The sequence below is a fragment of the Pleurodeles waltl genome, chromosome 4_1 (assembly GCF_031143425.1).
Source record: "Pleurodeles waltl isolate 20211129_DDA chromosome 4_1, aPleWal1.hap1.20221129, whole genome shotgun sequence".
In the NCBI taxonomy this organism is placed as follows: Eukaryota; Metazoa; Chordata; class Amphibia; order Caudata; family Salamandridae; genus Pleurodeles; species Pleurodeles waltl.
Window position 1 is genome coordinate 328,397,034 of NC_090442.1, and position 20,464 is coordinate 328,417,497.

At 41.6% G+C, this 20,464-nt stretch overlaps 1 protein-coding gene across 1 annotated transcript in view; it reads right to left on the reverse strand.

Moving 5' to 3' along the window:
* VWF (von Willebrand factor) overlaps positions 1-20,464 on the reverse strand; it is a 1,017,342-nt gene that overhangs the window by 230,579 nt on the left and 766,299 nt on the right. The window contains exons 39-41 of the mRNA XM_069228440.1: positions 10,795-10,897; positions 10,619-10,693; positions 1,746-1,850 (exon numbers count right to left, since the gene is read on the reverse strand). Coding sequence (XP_069084541.1) covers positions 1,746-1,850; positions 10,619-10,693; positions 10,795-10,897 — 283 coding nt within the window. The remainder of the gene's footprint in view (positions 1-1,745; positions 1,851-10,618; positions 10,694-10,794; positions 10,898-20,464) is intronic.

Genomic DNA, 20,464 nt, shown 5'->3' on the forward strand with positions numbered 1-20,464 from the left:
TGGATTGGAGGACATTCCAGAGCAGGACTACAATGGATTATAAAACTGTACATAATTTCTATTTATTTGCTTTCTCTAACTTTTAGTTTTGTATGTTGAGAACTAATGAGGTGCCTTGTCTTATGGATCTTAGTGTTGAAATGTTATGTGTGGTAGCTTTATCTATAGTGCGCAGTAATGGAGAGCTTCTTGGTGCTGAGGCAACGTAATGAGTAAATGGGGCAGAGGAGATGTGCTAAAGTATTGTGTTTTGCAGAACTATTCCATTTTCACCCTCTGCTGGTGATACACCATATTCCTATTTCACCATCTTACCACATATAAGTTCTCAGCCCTGAGGCAAGGCACACTCACCTTACACACATACCCACCACTAGTGTTGTAATGTTCAATGCATTCCCGTTTGGCAACTCTTGTACATCTCTTCCCCCAAATCATGTTGGGTTTCAATTTTACCTCCAGTAATGACATTTAACACATTGAACCCTCTTCCTCCCAACCCAACTGAATTAAGTTTTCCAATGGCTCACTGAGCCAGTCAGCCTTTTAAGCCAAACTCCAAATACGCAGATATACAGAGAATGACAAATGGGGAGGGGGTTAAGGTAGGACATAAACCACTCATTACCCCTCTGTTATGGGACAACCAACCACTCTTTAAGGTACTTGCTTCTTTCTTTTCTCATAACAATGAACCCACCCAGATACTACATGGAGCGCAGTTTATAGTCTGGGGGAGGGGTACTCCATCACATGTTGATGGATATCCTGCCAGCCTTATTACAATGCAATTAGTAATAAGCACTTGTAATAAGACTGACAGGATATCTGTCACATTCGTGATCGAGCAGCTATCTGTCAAACTCTCAAGCAGGCCCTTGGTCTTGAATTGCTTTCCGCATTCAGGAGCTAACTTGGTCCTCCAGTGCCCAGGCTTGCACCACTGGTGCTGCATAGGCCTAGAATAATGACTCCTCCCTCACAGTCCATAGAAATGAAAGGAAATCTGAACTTGCATGATTTTATGCTGTAAATGGAGATTGTGTTTTCTTGTGCATTCAGGTGCTGTTGGTCCATAACATTATGCACGTCGAGATGGGCAAACTTTTATACATTACATTTTTTGTACTTGCATTATTAGTGGTTTCCTATATATTTTTCACCCAGAAAGTCTTTAGTCATTCGGTTATTTGAGCTGAATGCACCCGAATACTAGAGATACCCAATTATGTTTCGGCAGAAGTAGAAACCGTGAGTTTGTTCCAATCATATTTTAATGCCTGACATGAAACCCAGTCAAAATCCCCATTCATTTGTATGACTCATTAACAGTTTAATAAGACAGAAGCATAAATATACTTAGCTGTTGCAAGTATCATGCATGACGAACAGAGCAAAAGAGCGCCCACGTATAATCAAACCACCTTTCGATGATCAACGCATTGCAGGATAGTGTACTTATAAATGTACGTCTCAGTACATTAAACATACATTAGGAATTGAGAAGTAAAACACAATGTAGAACGAACGATATCTAATTTATTCTGTTATCAATGTTATCTAATGTAAAAACAACCGGTAGAAAAACACAAAACTTAAGTGACGAACTTCTGGGATTTGTAGAGCAGTCGTCTCCCACCGAAACACTACCTTCACAGACCTCCTGATAGGCGCCCTAAAAAACGCAAGCGCGCTTCTCTCTGTCATGTAAACCCCGCACTTTGTTCAAGTAATTATGCACTTACCACAGGCATAATTAGGTTTGCATTCCCCAGGATTATTCAATACAGGAACAAGTCCATCTTCACAGACAGGGACCGGGGGTAAATCACAGGAAATCAGGTCACACACTGAAACGAAAAAGGACACATACAATAAATAACCAGCAAACCTTGTGCCAGACTAGGGCCTCTAATAGGATGCTACTGTGCCTCTTTTAATGATAGAATTATTTTTAAATTACATCAGAGTACATGTCCTTACTGTGGGACGGGCGTTTTGGTGATAGGGAACATCAATAACTAATTTAGTTTCCTTCACTCATCTCAAGGGTGACAATGGTGAAGATCATGTTCTGAAGACCCATTCCACTGCTATCATTTGAGCTAAGTATGTTGATCTCACTCGTATCACACACTCATGTGCTAATATTCATATATTTGTTATTATGTGCATATATTTATTTCCCAACCACACAAAACGTTTTCCAAAAATTCAAAATAGCCACCACACACCTGCCAGTGGTGTGCTATGCTTTCATAGTCGCCATTGGCAGAGGCAAAGAGGGTAAGACCAGCCCATCGTGGTAATTGTAAATTTGCAGTTTTGTCTATTCTTAAATTGAGAAGAGACTTGCACATGGCGATAAATGAAGTCCATATGTCGGTATTTCGTATGTTGTCCTGGTCCAGCGAGTTGTGAACTCTCATTCAGCTGGCAGTATAACATGGCTCGTATCTCAAGATACGTAAACAAAAGCGAATTCTTCTTCTTGTCCATCCATAGTGCACTTTTTGTGGGGACAGGTTATACAAGGGTATCACAGTAGTCTTGTTTGATAGGACAATTGGATGTACTTCTTTGTAGTGGTGGATGTGAATTCCGTATTGTTAAGTTTGTTCTTGGTGGAAAATAATTGCACGAGGCAGCAAAAATAGATATTGCAAAGACCTGATCAGTATAGTTTGATTACGGTTTTCCACGCTAGATTCACTAGGGACATTAGGGCTAGTATCTTTCAGCTAAGCTACTGGGTAGGGTAGGTTCTGAGTTAGGCTGCAGGATATAAGAGGTGTGAAACACAATTGAAAGGGGCACTGATTGTTGGTTGTGTTAAGGTGTCTCTGGCATAATTGAGGATTCCGATGTTAAGGAAAATTCGAGATTTACATTTATCACGTGGCTTGGCCTTTGAGAGTCTCTGTTAAAATGTCTGATAATTTGCACAAATCGTGAGGTGAGGTTTGGTGGATATTTGAATTATCCGCAACTAGAACATCCAGGCCCATATTTATGGGATTTAGATGCAGGGCTCTGTGTCAAAAGAACGGGCAGGAATGTGCTGCATCTATGCAATATGGCACATTCCTATTCTTATGTACTGCACTGATGCCGTTTTGGCTGCCTCCCGCCAACGCGGGTGCACTTCCACCATAGTGCAAGGGTGTCTGCATTGTAGCCAGGATTGTTTTTGTGCAGGAAGGGCCACCTTTGTGCACAAAGGATTTTTCCCCTTTCTATGTGTGCTGCACATGTAGAAAGTGGACACAAACAGGAAGAAATAAAGATATTTCTCCTCGTTGCACCTCACATGGAGAGGCGCCAGGTTTTGGCGCATCCCCAGGTTTACAAGCTCTTGGAAATCTGGGGATGCATCACAATCCATGTGTGTTAGCAGGAACACCCACTGCAATACCCATGGAATGCCTCCCTTGAGCAGAGTAAGACAACGCAGTGATTTGCACTGCCTGGCCTTACTCCATGTCTATGAGGACATTCAAAGCCATGCCAAGTGGCTTTGCGTAGTCTCAAAGATATAAGTTCAAGGTTTGTGCCGTAGTTGCATCACAAAAAGTGATGCAACAGTGGCGCAAGGGACTCATAAATATGTCCCAAAATTGTTCTGTAAATCTCCAATAATTCAGGAGCCAATCAGAATTTCTGAATTACACAGGGAAAAGTGCAGGTGATTCCAGTCCGATACATCACGCATTCTTCACCCGCCTCATTAGTATTGAGAGTAATGGTGGACTAACTTGAAATATTTACATTTGTCAATGGTTCAGATACTCCAACGCACTCATTATTAAATGCCTGTTCATTCAATAAGGTCAGAAAAGCCATTTATAGTCCTATCGGAATAATGAGGGCCACAGTAACATATTTGTTTAGTTTCATCTGGAGATTTCAGCAGGTGAAATCATCTAAAATCAGTTTGTGAAACTCCAGAGGAAAATGAGGAATAACTGGGAAGTCCGACTATAATTACTGATCCCCAGTAAATGATAATTTCTCTGGAAACTTGAGGATTCCAACTGTAATCCCTGTGAAAATGTCCCTTCCCTGCCCCATATGACCGATACTAGGGGTACAGGTAACTTTAGGGAGGCAGGAGTAATCTGGGATACTTAGAATGAGCACATAAAGGTAAGTAGTGCTGGCTACAATTACACACTCCACTTTTTACAATTTATGCTGGTAAAATAGTTGAGGAAGTTTTTATGAGTACGGCAGGGATCACAATTCATGGTGCAGGGCACATATTACAAAACAAGGGAAATAGCTCTGGAGGTTAAAGCAACAGCTGCAAACGTGTGTGTGCGCACATGCGTGTGTGTGTGTGTGTGTGTGGGTGTGATTGTACCTTAAAGGTAGTTACTGCTTTGAAACATCAATCATTCTGAATAACCTTACTCAGTTGTAGCAGTGAGGGAAATAAAAAAGAAAAGAAACATGCATTGGTTAAGCCACCAGATCTGCCACGGGCTGCAACATTTTCACTTTGTCATGCTTGTTTTATCAAGTTTTTTGCAAAACGTTACTGTTGAAGAAACTGCATAGTTCACATCAATTACAACAATAAAACAGACTGATGAGGCAAAAAAAATCAAAAATATGTTTTGGTCTCAAAAAGCCCAGACTGCATAATAGTGCCTGGCACTTCAGGGAACTCCGTTGTATGCGAATGTACCCCTTGTGAAAGGGCTTTCAAAGTTAACTAACCAGAGGTTAAATCGGGCTGACCTCATGCAGTATGATGTAGTGGGAGGACGTAAAATGTGACTGACTCAATAACAGACCTATGGATGAAGAAGGCTGACTGAAAGTCCCTTTAAGTAAGTATATTACACATATAATTGTAGTAAAATCACACAGTTTTGGCTAACATCAGATCTAAAAACAGTTATCTATTAACAAAGATTCTGTTTCAAGTGGTAACTTTCGAGCCAGAAAGTGATTCCCCGAATTCTGTTTTTTTTAAAGAAAATGGTAGTTCAAAGTAACTTCATTCACATATTTCTTGCTCGAGAGCCCAAGGTTATTAAATTAAAAGCTTTTTACAGAACGAGTGGAAGAAAATAGCCCAGTTGTCTTTAATGTGCGTATTTAATACCTGTGCTGTTTATCTCCAAGGGAACCTGGTAATCACAGGTAAGCAAGTTGTGCTCATTGTAAAATGCCCTAATTAAAATAAAAAAACAATCAACCTGTAAGAGCAGGAATCTTATAGACCCCACGCCTCTCCCTCTGGTGCTTCCTCCGTTTAAGTACTGTTTGTACACATATGATTGAGTAATAGGCCAAATTATAGGGCATTCCCGTTCAAAGGGGAATGCAGAGCAAATGCATCATGCAACATTAAAAATGTTGACAATCATATTCCAGTGTTCGGCAACAAACCTGTTTTATGGGGAACAGTGCTGTTTTTTTAGCATTTTCTCTTTGAAAGCACTCAATTCTATTTGAGATTAGTGAGCTTGATTATTATTTAATTCATCATTCAGTCATCAGTGGGTACGCATGAAACTTGTATTATAAGATGGCGGGGTTGTGTAAATGTTTTTGTTAATGGTTATGAAAACGTTTTGGCTGTTTGTTGTGGTTTTTCACAAAATCATAAAAGGGGCAGAACAAAAGTCTGCTGTAATATGTCGCAGGAACATTAGGTATATTTTATATGAGCAAGAACTCACTTGGATGACTGTTGGAAAGTGGGTTATTGGTAAGGGCAGGTAGGTACCCACACTTAGTAATAGGCCACAAACCCCCACTAGGTCCAGTCAAGGTCTCAATAAATTAATCCTTGCTCAACCCTTGTAGCTTGGCCCATGAGCAGTTAGGCTTAACTTAGGGGACAGGTTTGTAAACCATTTAATATCAACAAAACAGTAAATAAGTTAAACACAACACACAATAAAAATCGAACACCATTTTATAAAAACAGGAAATATTTCTACCTTTAAAATGACACCAAAACAACAAAAATCCAATGTAGGGACCAGAGATATGAATTTTCAAAGATCAATTGAAAAAAAAGCTTTCTAATGCCTAAAAACCAAAAGTGCCAATCGGGGACATCTGTCGCATTGTACCAGGGCAAAGTCCAAAGTTGAGGGCGACCACAATGGAGCCCTGCTTGGATACATTGAGCGGGAGGCCTGAGTCAAAGTTGTACCTTCACACTCGACATCGAGAGGTCATCCTCAGCAAGCCAAATTCAATCCAGATTGCCTTTCCATGAGCCCCCAGGCAAATCCTGGAAGTCTGGAGCTCCGGAGCTTTCAGCGGGATGAACCTCAAATTCAGGCTGGGGCTCGGTTGAAGGTTGCCAGCTTCACCCTTGACATTGGGTTGGTCCACTTATGGAGCTTTTTTTCAAAGTTGCTCCAAACTTCTCCAAACTTCTGGATCTTCTTCCAGAAGTCCTCTCTGGGTCCTTGAAGTGTCCACAAATTGATCTAGTGTTCCAGAAGCTCTGAGTTGCTCCTTGAAGTTGGGACTACAGTTCCCAGAATGCAGCTGGTCAGAATCCTCGAATGGCCACTGGACGCTGGTCAGCTGGGCTCTTCTTGTCGGACTTGATGCAGGGGACCCTATTCAGCTCCTTTGCACCAGTTGCTTACAGGGAGTCTACTCCTGGAGTTGCAGAAGCATGGTAAAGTCCCTTTCTTGGTAAAGCCCAAAGTGTGCAGCTGCTGCAGTCCTTGTGAGTGTAGTTTTTTAGGTGCAGACCAGGGGTCCAGCTGGGCAGTCCTTCTTCAGTATCTTCTTCCAGCAGGTATATGAAGTGTGGCCACCTCTGCCATATTTCTCCTTTCTCCTGGGGTGAGAAGCGGGGGTGCTCCTGTCCAATGGGGTGCAGGCCGCCACCCTCTGAAGTGATTACTTCCTGTGAAGTATGGCCAAAATCAATCCCAAAAAGCAACATCCTCTAAAAATCCAACATGGAGAAAATTCCTCCTTGGAGATTAGATATGGCTGAGTCTACCCACTGGTTTGGTTAAGTCCCCCTAACACACCTCTTTCAGCCCCTCTCCTAATCTAATCACTGGGGCTCCCATCTGTCTGGGAGAGCAGGAAATGGTGGAGGTCCAATTTTTGTCCCAAGTGTCTATCCCTCCTTTGAAGATCAGTTTGGCTACTATCCCTCCATCTGCTCTACCATCTGCTGCAGCTATTCTCCTCTGACCAGATGCTTTCTTTTTCTCGGCCCAGGCCACTTCACACCTCATTAAGGTAGCTTGACCAATCAAGAAATGGCACTACATGGCTGAATTTGGTAACTTTCAGTAAGAGTTCTAAAACTATTTCTCTGTTCTAGTATTAATAAATTCAACCTTGACAAGTTGTTGGATTTATTAAAACATTTAATTTGATACCAAATTTGATATATTTAGCTCCTCTCTGTCAGAAATAAGATGTTATTATTTTAAAATAAAGTCTCCCAATGGTAGCCTATGGAGCACATTTGACTGCAATCGGGAAAACAAATATGGCTGTTTTTCCCCTCGTCAGGACTTATAAAACATATTTTATAAATCCCCTGCTTATATTTACACTGCACCCAACTCTGGTGGTCACTTGGGGCAGAGCTTAGGGGTGACTTATATGCAAAAATAAGATAATATGAGACTTTGGAACTATTTTGAATTTCAAAGTCGAATTTGGGGTTAATTTTAACTTAAAAGCAGCCAACAAGGCAGGCCTCCCTTTACAATGACACTGGACCCCACAGAAATGCACCTATGGGTGCACTAACTAAACTGGGGTCCCTAAGACTACAAACCTACATGGCCTACCATGTACTAGGGACCTATAGGTAGACCTAATTTGCATATACTATTTTAAACAGAGCATTGTCCCTGGGACTGGTTAGCAGGGCCCAGGGCACAGTCAGGAGTCATAAAACACCAGTATCAGCTAACAATAAGGGCAAAAAGTGAGGGAGCTTCTGCAATCAGTCTTGTTTTCTCACAATGATTTGTTCATTTAAAACTAAAAATAGCACCAAGGTTGCCAGTGCAAATCACAGCAGATTTGTTCCTGTCCCAAAACTAGAGCGAAAAGCACATAATAGTTCTTTACACTCTTATGAGATAAGTGACAAGTGTAGTCATCAACCAATTCATTAATCTGTTGAATAGTAAATGTTATCCCTCCAATGCCCAATGCTTTCCCTACTGTTGCACAGACTGGATTGGGAACAGTAAATTTTAACCCTCCGAAGTCCAACACCTTCCCTATTGTTGCATAAACTAGAGTGAGAATAGTATCTTTAATATTCTTAGACTCAAATAGTTTTAATAATGCTGCTTAAATTGTGTTTATAGCCTTAAATTGTTTTTTATAGTTTACATTATTAATGCTGTCTACATTAATTGATAAATTTTTATTTTCAATGTTTTATATTTTTTATGGTTTTATTATCTATCTATCTATCTAGCTAGAACTATACCTAGTGTTAAAATCTAGTGCTAAACAATTAATAACACTAGATATATCTAGTGTTAAAAAAATATCTAGTGCTATATATCTGGTGTTAAACAATTAATAAAAATGTTGATATTACTTTAAAATAAATCTAATAGGTTTTACATTTATTTATATATATACATATAATCATATTAATAAATCAAAATATAAAACATTATTATGATGCAAAATGCATAGTTTTATTAATTATATATATATATACATACATATGCACACACACACACACACACATATATATACCTATTAATGCATATAAAATATACAAATATAAATATAATCACATATGTTCATATGTGTATTTATATATTTATATACATAAATATATATATATTATTAAATATTAGTGGGCTATATTTAATTTACATAAATTTACATTATATTAATATATATTAATATACATTAAAACATCTATATTCTTGTCTATTTTGGCTGATATTAGTGTCAACAATATCTTATCTGATGTTTTTATACTTACCATTATAAGTATAGAATCACATATAGTGGTAAATGATATTATCGACACAATTTTTTTGTCAACAATGTTATTTAACACTATATTGTGTGAGGGATCCCAGCAACCTAGAGTGCTGTATAGCAGCCTCTCCAGCCTCTGTCTTGTGTACGAGTCTTGTGCAGGTGTACCCTTTTAAATATTTTTAGGTTTAGCTTCGCCTTCTGATTTTACCAAAGTTATGTGTAATACATTTACTTATAGGTGCTTTCAGCACACTCTTCATTCATTAGTTCTTTTATTGTCCAATTTCATATTCTTCTTCCAACTACTACAGCATCCAACATTGGGCAATGGGTCAGCTCACTTCAGCCAGTAGCTAACATCATTGTGAGTGAAGGCACTTCACCCTTTCACAAGAAGCACATTCACAGACAGGTTTAGCCTATGTAGGCCCTCATTATGTATGCTGCATAATTTTATGCGGGGATAGTGGTCGGCCAATATCTCTGCAGCAAGTTCCAGTGATTACAATTTTCCTTGGAATGGGAAATAACTGGTTAGACACAGTAATACTCAGTGGTGGCTGCCACTGAACGGGGGTGGCGGGGATACAAAAAAAACACTTACCTTGTCCGTTGGGAGATGGGTTTGTCTCCTCCATCCTCGTCGGGAGCCACACAGGCTCCCAGACTCTCCTCAGCCAATCACAAAGCTGCTGTCACTAGCTTGACAGCAGCATCATGATTAGTGTGAGCGGCCTGCTTCAGTGCTCACAGAGGGAGTGAATGCCTGTGCACTTTCTCCTTCCGGCTGTGCATACAGCAGAGAGGAGAAATGCAGAGTGCACGTGTGTGTTTTTCTGGCCCAACAAGGCCAGCCAAACACAAATGCGCACTTATGGTGCACAAACCACTCCTCCTCCAGGCCCCTCCAGCCATGGGCCGCCCTAACCTGGGTCAGCGAGAAATAAAATGATATTTACGCTCTGTTATTATCATTTTATTTTCTTTCTGCTGTAAGCCTTAGCCGAGGCGCTGCCGCTGGTAATCCTGGGTCCTATTCTAGGTAGTTTGCCCTGTTCCAGGGGGAAAATCATGACATCTTATACCTGTTCGAAGCAGGTGGAAAAGTGTCAGTAGGAGAACCAGTTGAAGGCGGAGGGTGGTGTGAAAAGGCAGGGGTGCAGGGCACTCTTGTGCCTGCTTAGGAAATGCAGTCTTTGCTTCAGTCATCAGGTGGGGCCCTGCATCAGTACAAACAGGCCCAGTGTCTCCGGGCCAGGAATTATCAGGACTGGGGTTTGTGGACCCGATCGCTTCAGGTGAAGTACCACAACTCTTTAAGATGCCCGTTAAGGGTCTACCTGGGGTCCTTACCGCTTTACTGTGCCACTTTCACGGGAGGTGGCAGTCTGTAGTAGGGTACGGTCTCTTCCAACTGCCCTCTTATCGGAGTCTATCAAAGGTACTTTGTTATGGAAGCTTCTATCTGTAATTCAGCGCCATATCAGGGCGAAGGAAACCCTATACAAACACTCATACCTTATTACACTATACCATATGTGTCACGTTCAATGTCATTGTCCAAAAACATAAACAATTTGTCAAACATGAAGAGCACAACCAGAGAAGCGGCTCTGGACTGCAGCCAGCTAGATTTGCTGACACCTACCACATTCGTATTCTGGACAGCACTGGTCAGACTCCCTCTTTAGTCTGGCGACTTCACAGGGACCACACGCAGCAGCTGCGGGAAGACAATAACCAGTTGTCTGTGAACAAGGGTTGCTTTTGATCAGATAAAGCAGAAAAGAAAGGCAGAGAGGGATAACGTTCTGCTCATCTTACGTTTGACTGTAGGGCATGGCCTCGTTGTGCAGTTTATTGTCCTGTTATCAAGGCACATGCAGAACATGCACGGCTCTCGGGAAGGAATCCACGTGTCCAGATGCTGCATAGAAACACATTGTTAGAGTGGAAGGAATGCTTTGAAGTAAAGATAAACTTTCAACAATACTGGCAAAACAAGGGATTGGGAAGGTGCTGCTTTGTATGATCACGTAAGTCATTTGACACATTATGGTTTCTTTAAAATGTATTCACCCGGCAAGAATGCACTGCAGAAGTTTGCATTGTAAATATGAGAACTTTTCAGCCTATAACAATAGTTATGATCCAAGCATGTTACAAGGGGTCAGCTGCGGTTATGTGTCCCAGCCTGTCATTCTCATGGGCAACGAACTGTATATCCATTTAAAGTGCGCATAGCGGGAAGAGCCAATTAGTCTTCAATAAAGAGTGTGTCAGACCCACATAATCATTGTAGAGGTGGAGCAGTGTCTTTTTCCTAGGTCTACCAGTGTGAACTGGAGCGGTGGAACTAGAACTCAGTGTGAAAGCTGAGACTGCCACTTAAGTTTAGGCTGTGGTACCTGTAAATGAGGTGCTGCTGTAATGACTAGCCGTTGGGAAATTACGTTTTTCGCTTTGCTAGAAGCTAGATATATCACAGCATAAGGCAATAATCTAAGGAACATATTTACAAGCCCCTAGCGCCACCTTGCGCCACCTAGTGCCACCTAGTGCCACCTAGCATTATTTGTTTTTACACTAAGGCGACATTAAGGAGGCCTTGTGCCACAATATGTTTGTGTCAGGCATAATGCATGCAAGAGGGGCATTCCGACACAGGGAGGTCCCCAAGAAAATGGCACTGTAAAATTTATAACATTTCACTGCATTTCACTGCATTTTCCTGTCATTTTTTCCACTATTTTTAACGCCAGCTCAGAGCAGGTGTTAAAATGATGCCCCATTTTAATCATTGGGCCTCCCTGCACTTTGCTGCACTAGCGTCAAAAGTTTTGATGCTAGTGCAGCAAAGCGCCACAATAGTGTCAAAAATGTTGACGCTATTGTCCTAACCACCACCATGGTGTGCCATATTGTAAGTATGGCGCAACCATGGTGTTGTTAGGTTGGGCAGGAGGGACACAAGAAAAGTGGTGCATCGGGACCAATGCACCACTTTCTTGTAAATATGCCCCTAAATGTTTATTGTTTACTCCACTTCGTTAGGCAAGCTCCATTATCTCGTCTTCATCCCGGGCCCCTTGTGTTCCTGTACCTGCAAACCGATCAAACACAGACCCCGAGAGAATTTTCCAGTGCAGCAAATTGTGTAAGAAACAGAGTTGTGAGAGTGTTTGCGTTTGTGGGAGCCTATGTGAGCCTGTTTGTGTGTGTAATTGCGGGCACATGGTTGCTCTTCTTCTGCCTATAGAGTACATGCTTGCCGGGGTGTGTTAAAAAATATGTGATATTATGTCTGCATGACATTTATCACACCCATGGGTGTGTTAAATTTGTCACACCAACACCACTGATGATGTTTTGCACACATTAAAAATATGTGATTCATGAGTTGGCCTCAAAGTTCAGAAATCTAAGCTTCAATGGAAGTCCTGATAGTGATGCATATGAAATGTTTCCATAGTCAATGCACCACAAGGTCGGATACCTTTGCTTAGTAGCACCCCCGTAACCTCAGGCAACACGATTTCCTCCAAATAGCATGTGCTGGGGGAATGAGGGACTGCTGCACACACCAGATTCTTCTCCTAGTCAAGAGGGCATGACAAGCTTTGCTTTAGACTGTATGGAGACTGCTAGGCTCATCCACTCACAGGACACATTCTTTCCAACTCTGTATGGAAAACTAAATAACCCTGGAGGAGTGCCCAGTTCCTGCAGGGTTGAAAGCTTTGACAAGCTCAGAACGAACTGCGGCAGGCCCAGGGTATGGGTTTGAATGATGGGCTTCAGGCACTGAGAGTTACTGTCTAAAGCTATACCAGATACACTTCTGCAGGGCTGTGGAGGGTTCACCAGGTCCCCATTCAGAGCTCCAATGGGCTTCAGCTGCGTCTCTCTAGGTTTTGTTTCCATTCACTGGCCTGTGGTGTCAAAAAGTACTGAGTAAAGAAAAAGAAAGATGGATCAGTAGCGGTACGGAGTTGGCAGACCGCATGTGTAGGATGTCCTGATGTTGGAGTTCCTTAATCTGATTTGTGTGTCCTTGTTTGGGCCCAAGTCTTTTTAGTGATACAGGACCGGTAAGGATCCTGGGCATGAGATGTATCCCCTTGAAAGGTTGTGGAAGGGAGTTGCCTCCAACAATAGATCAATCTTCAAGGTACTCAAACTTTACCTTGGAGGGGGTTTTACTAGCATGTAATCCGGATTACCAGTATGTGATCCCTTTGTGAATTTTCACATCACAGGAAAAAGTGAGCCATGCTTCAGGGAGAGAGTTTCTGAAGTGATGCTTGAGTTTTGTCTTTGATTGGATTAAACAAATGCACTGAGGTGCTGGAGTTTAAGCTGTAAAGTCAAAAGAAGTGGAGGGCAGAGTTAGGAAGGACTGTGCCCACTACTAAGACCAATTTAGTCTTCAAAAGTTTTCCTGAGCTTTCTATGTGGAGATAGACATCAAGTGTAAGATATGTTAGCCAGGGGTTCTTGTTGAGATATAGGGATTTGGTTCCTGCATGTCATTTTATGAAAATAAGGTTAAGTAATGTTGAGGAATAGTAGAAATGCAGCACACAAGCACCCCTATAGAGGATATTAAGATAAATGTTGGTTTAAGATTCACGGGGATCATTAGGTGAAATTGTTTTGTGTTATATTATTGCAGGTTTTGGTCCATTATGGAAAGATGTATGATATGGCGATCCTGATGAAGGTGTTTGGCTGAAACGAGCGATACAGAATGAATTAGCCACTGTTAGTTAATTAAAGCATTTGAAGACAACAAGCACAAATTAATGAATATTGATAAGAGCTACGGATACAAAATGGACTAGCTACAGCTGGCAATATTAAACTGTTGGAGGATAAGAACTCCATATTAAAAGGACTTTTTGTGGACCTGTTGCTGAGACAGAACCTAACATCATCTTGGGAATTAATCACTGAAATGATTTATGGAATGATGAGCTATTTAATCTTGACTTATTAGTTTAATGAAGTCTTTTTGTGAATCATGGAAGTGTTTTAGACATTCAGGAGTTTAGCTCGTAAGGTGCTGGGGGTGTGACTTTGAAAGACAGTAGTATCAATTGAGAAAAGATGTGGTATGAGTCTGTAAGGTGTGAGTGTAAGGATTGTTTGGGAGTAAGGAATGTCTGGTTGTAATGTGTTGGTATAGTACTGGAATTTTTTAAAGGAACATGGCATTTGTAAAATATCATATTAATGTGTAATAAAATATGAATTAATATTTTCTGTACACCACCGAGCCTCGCATGGTTATTTGATTATGTTTTTTTTAATTAAGCAGGCTGGACGGGGGTCTTTTTTCTTCTTTCTTTGCATTTTTCCCTAACCTGTGGCCTTTAGGAATTTAGGGAGTCCCTCTTTATGTGGTTGGCCACAAAGTACTCAGCATAGCAACATTACTGCAGTGTGGTGCTGTGGAGCTTCAATTGGTTTGGATTAGCTGGCCTCACTTGAGGCTGGAGTGTCGGTGGGAGAGGCCACCTCCATCAACAATCCTGCACTGCATGTTTTATAGGACACCCAGTAATGCATCATTCATAGATTACTTAATTCTGAGTCAGGGTTTTGTATGTAACAGACCAGTTCACCGTGATCTATTAAAAGTCATTCTCTTAGCCAAGCTTTTGTCTCCGTGGGGACCCCTGCCAGAGTCTCTTTGCTGCAGGTAGGAGGGATGGCACACTGGCCTGAAGCAAGACACATCTACATGTCATGTAGTGTGCAGCCTCACCCTCCCACTCTGTGCCACCGGGTGCAGGGGGAATGGGGGGCATACGTCCTTTGCAGGTCAGCATAATGTCCATATGATCCAAAGGAGTACTAGTGGAGGCAAGTTGATTGGTGGCTCCATGGCCTTGAGCATTCTGGTCAGGAGCTCTAGTGGACCTGTGCTAACTGATGGGTTGGACTGGGCTATATGGTCAGCAGCTGGCCATGGGCAGTATAAAAGGCTTCTTGGATAGTCTAAAAATGTGAAGGAGTTTAAACAACCTTAGCTAACCAGGCTTGAGTTCCAGGAAGGCAGATAGCACCTCTAGGCTTCAAGGCCCGCACAACTTGGATATCAGTCACAAGTGGGGGAAGGGTACAAACGACTCAAACAAGTCCAAAACAGAGGTCCATGATACCCACTTGGATGGCAGGGACCTCGCCCCTGTGCTATGGCTTCAGGCTACAAGCCTTGACATCTCTCCTGCTCAGGGCAAGGTGCTGCCCATGCCAAGGAGGCCTCCTCTAGGGTGTCAATCTAAGAGAAAATAGGCATGGGAGCTTCGTCAAGCTATTGTCAATGCCTGGTACATGGTTCCTACGGCCAGGGCTCAAGGTACTGCCTGCTCTTGAATGACCAGCTCTAAAAATCCCCAGTGAGCAATCCGTGAGTTGCATGCTGATACCTTCGGACTGTTCTCTTGAAATAGGTTCTAACCACCAGTCAGAACCATATTCCCCATCCAAGGCAGGGTGTGGCCAGACTGGGTAGGATTCTCCTGCAAGTCTGGGCTGATCAGTCAAACAAGGTAAGGATTCCCTGGGGGGAATGAGTCAATAAGCTACAATTCCATGTCACTACATGAGTAACCAATTAGGTGGTCTTCACCCATGGAATTTTGAGCCATGCTTCATCACTAGACCCCATCATCCTAGAATGACAGTGTATCTAGGTGGGCTCAACCACGGGTCTGGGAGCTCAGTGGTGGGGAAAGCCCAAAGTCTCCTTTAAAGCATTCAGAGATACAAATGAGTATTGACTGATGATTAGAGACTATTTAAGGCAGATATAAAGCAGTGGTGGCTTGCAATGCAAAAATATGGTGGGGTGCGATGGTGCACAACTCACTATTAATGCTGCTCCTGCCCGGTGTGGCACTCCGCTTCCCTGATACTGGTGTCCACGAGCAGGAAAGGGAAGGACTTCCTTCCTGCCCAGTGGAACGCGAACTGAACAATTCCTGGAGCTGCCCTCTTGCTGTATTTAGAGTGAGAGCAGCTCCAGGACTGGTTGGAGCAGGCTAACCCAGCGCTTATTTTGAGTTTGGGGCCTGTGCCAGCGATCCTCAGCTGTTTCACAGCCCTGGGATTGCTGGGCCTACAGTGCCCATGTTGGGCTGGCCATCTCAAGACAGCTGGCCAATTTGACATGCGCAATGTAGACCCAGCAGTCATCCTGCAATCGCAGGAGTCAGCCCCACCCCGTGCCCTCACACTCATGCTGACGGTGACAAGCCCGTGGCAAATTAAAATGGCATTAAAATGGCATTTTATTTATTTGTGTTCACCTGTTGTGCTTGCAGCAGGTGGGGCGGCGCTCCTTTGAGGAGGAACCACCCCTGATATGAACAAAGAGGGGGGGAAAGGTTATTGGTCTTGGAGGTACACAAAAGAGCAACGGGTGGTAAAAGTATTCATCACCGAGCTGCATGATAAACTTTGGGTGGAGAACCTGTGGCCTGTTCTAATTAAAGTATGGGAGGTTGATTACAAACTGCAGTACATTAAGGAAAAGGCATTGGCCACTGGACATGAGGTGGGCAATTATTATGATGATTTTAAAGAATGCAAAGGACTAGACTGGCGAGGGTATATACAGGCAGACTATGTGGAGTCCTTGGCTAACTGAGGTGTCAGTATGCTGAGGATGGTGAAGACCATTTCAAGATGTGCCAAGTGAGCAACTAAGTGTGCGATCATTGTCATGTTGTAAACAGTTGGGTGTAGTGCATATAAACACTCAACACCGTAAAGCATTCAACTGAAAGTGTGAACAATAATATAAACTTCTACCATATTTACATGCGATACAGAGCACAAACAAATATAGGTAGAATTATCAACCTAGTTAGTAAGACTGGAAAAGGCTTGTAGGAGTTCAGTTATCAGTTCAATTATCACTGATAGAACTGTTATTCTGTTTCTTTGGAGAGTTCTGGAAAGTTCAGGCGACACACTAAAAGCAAGAATACACAGAGCTCTTGCCAATTCTCTGCACTATAAGCCGATGGAATGAGAAAGTCTTGTGGGTTTTGTTTTCACAATGGGTGCAGAAGGGCGGTTGTGACTGTCCCAATTAAATAGCTTCAGTCACACCCCACAAGTAAGCCCTCTAACCCATCCTTTGTAGCCCTGTCGTGAAATACCTTTTAGTAACAGTCAATAAAAGTGAAAATGAAGCATTATGGAGAAATCCCATTTGAAAGGAGTGAGTGACTAGCAATGTCAGGAATGACAAAAATCTAAAGGAAAATAGTAGAGGCTTAAGTATTTGTGAATTAAATACATCTAACGAAGCACAGGAACAGTTGCCAAATGCTCTATGGGTATGAATTCAAATGAAGAGGTGACAAGAAAAAGAGAAGTTGAGGTAAGTTGAGGTAAAAGGATAGGACGTTGGAGGACTGCAAAACGAATAGATGGAGTTGTCAGAAATTTAGCAAGGAACTAATGATGGAAAGTTTGGAAAAGTAGGAGAAAGAATCACAAGTGATGAGCCTAGTGGTCATCTGATGAGGAGAGAGTAAAGAGAGGAATTTCCAAACAAGTTGGGGAGGGTCCGTTTTTAGGAAGAGAATTATGTTTTGTAATCATAATGATGGTAGATAGATAAGCGTTAATCTACTCTCCTCTTTGTGGATGGGAGTTCAATATGTCCACCTTCCTTTGAGTGGTTTATCCTTCAACTATCATCAACCAAAAATTCCAGTCTTGATAACCTGTGATATTTTCCTTCCAATGTTAGTGGCCCATATTTGGGTAAAGTTGTGCATATCTGTGATGATTAAATTGAGCATATCCACGCGGCAGAGAACGCTAGGCAATATTCTATAGTGCGAATTGTTTATTTTAACTTCCCTGTGTCTGACATCTAGGGTACCATTCATTGTTTTATTCCACAGACATATATAGGACATGGAAAGATTTAACGAGTCAGTGCGATCTGGTGTGGATGGGGGTCTACAGGTTACTGATTGGTTTACTTAACATTACTAAGTTGTCTTTTAAAATTATGAGGGAATTATGTCAGAATGCAGAAATGTGAACTAACTATACTTTGCCAAAGAAGGCAATGGCAAAATATTAAGACTTCATTAAGTGATATACTCACCCTGGAAAACAAATCACTAACGGCCGCATTACAGGTTGCATGGTACAGGGCTAACAGTAAAATTGCCTGCAGTAAATCAGCACTGTGCAATCACGAGAAAATCCCAATGAGATGGGGCTTTACTGTGTACCATAGTTCCAGTCATAAAATCAGCTGGCATTCACAATCATGTGGGTTTTTAATGCATGCATTTACCACCTGCTCGAAGCAGGTGGTAAATTTATGGGGCGTTCTATCCGTGGAGTGTGGAATAGTGAGGGGTGGGTAGATTAGAGGAATAAAGGAAAACATTGTTGGCAGGGGGAGCAATGGATGCTCCCTTGTGTCAAGTAAAAAAATGGGGACTGAGGCCTGGCAGCTGCTGCAGCAAAGTCCTCATGTGATTGTTCTGTCCAGAATCACTGGCCGGAATAATCGGGGATGGTTCTCCCACACCCAGAAAACTGCAGTAATTTCCCCATGCCTGATCTACACACCCTAAGGAAACATGCAACTAACGTCTGGATGGTCTGGACAATTTTTTAAAAAGTTGTCTTTCTAGGTTCGTCTTTTATAAAAAAAAAGAAAAAATTCGTATGTTTATTTCAACTCCACTGAAGAGATAGAAGGGGCTCTGGGTTTTCAGGCATACTATTTTGAATATTTTGAAGTATTTTAATAACCAGCAGTATAGATGCATAATTGTACTATTTTAGCACAGACAGCACACCCTAGTAACATAACAATCCTGATGTTGTTTCAGTATTTTCATATGAAGTTGAACTAAAGGGCCTTCAACTGAATTTACAATGTCTAACTTGGAAAGTCTTCTCACACTTGAACCTGAACCTAATGAAGTTAGAGGTGATCCGTTCACAAGAGAAAACATTTAGTGGCGTGTGGGATAATAAGGACTCCATTTCTGTAGCAGCCTGCTAATGAAAAGTTAATGTATGCCACTCTCTTTCACTAACTTATGAGGCCAGCAGACAAAATAATATTTTTTAGGGATTTTTTTTTCAATCCATGATTTTGGTTTGTGGGAGCATACGGTCCATGAAAGATGATAGACGCGACCAAGTTGCTATTTTGCAAATTAAATTCTAAATAAAATATGTTACCATAAACCTATGATTGGGCAAAATGAGTGCATAAACGTTGCCGAGAGATTCTATGCTCATGAAGAGCATAGGTTTGAAGAACAAATGCACATAATATCCATTTCAACCTCTCTCTTCTTGGCGATCTTGCCTAGCTCCCATCTCAACAATGCATCTATCATCCTCCCCGCCTTCTGTACCAGCAAATAGCAAACTGAGACTACCACTCCCTCCTTCTCCGCTCTTTCACTGCTCTAATAACATTCCCTGTTCTATATTTTTGTGGAAAAGTGAAACTTGTGAATCTGAGTGTTGATTGGTATTGCTATTGCTGACCTTGTTTATGATAGTTACTCTCTTTCTCGTGACTGTGGAACAAAAGACAATTAAGTTGTGTCAGTTATGGATCTGTAAGTCATTCCTGTAATAATAACTTATATTAATGCACCCTGTATCAAGGTCAAACAGGCGACATGTTCCTGTAAACACATAACTTATCCATTAATAAATTCCACTAAACGCTAGAATGACGATGCAAGTGATGGCAGCTTTTTAATATTCCGAGGGATACATTTTAGAAATTGTAAATGTGTAAGATATGTTGTAAAAATATTATAAATATCTGTAACTTTAGGCACTTTATAAACAGGGGTGTAGCTTCAGGGTTTGTTTGGGGTGTTACACCCCCCCACCTCATGTATTTTCTGTAAAATAGTTGAGTACAGGTGCTTTCAGTCGGGTGCGATGAAGAGTCAGTTGAATTTCTTAAGTATTTTTTACATACACACAGACAAAAACACACACACTCACTGTCTCTCCCTCTCTGCTTTAAAAGTCTTCAAAATGTTAGTTATTTTACAAAATATTGTGTTTTCTCTCCCTTAGTACTCCTATCAATCCGTATTCGTCTCCCTTTCCACTGCCCCAGCCCTGCTTGTCGTATAATGCTTTTAGACATTACAGACCAGCATGATTGTTGGGAAATCTGAAGCTCACCCGCCTCCCAATCTTACTGACCAAGCTACGCCCCTGTTTATAAATTAGTCATCACGTCCACATGTTATTTAGTCTACTTTAAAACCGCTGAATATTGATATCCATCTCATATATACTTCACACTTTTCTTTGGCTTTTGTTAAAGAATTCCTGAATCTTGGGATAATTTTAGGCACGGCACTAACCACCCAAATTCTGCAATTTAATATCGTTTTTGCCAAGACTGAAATCCCCCTTTGTCATTCTTTAAAGATGCACCTCTAGTGATAGTCTAAAGACA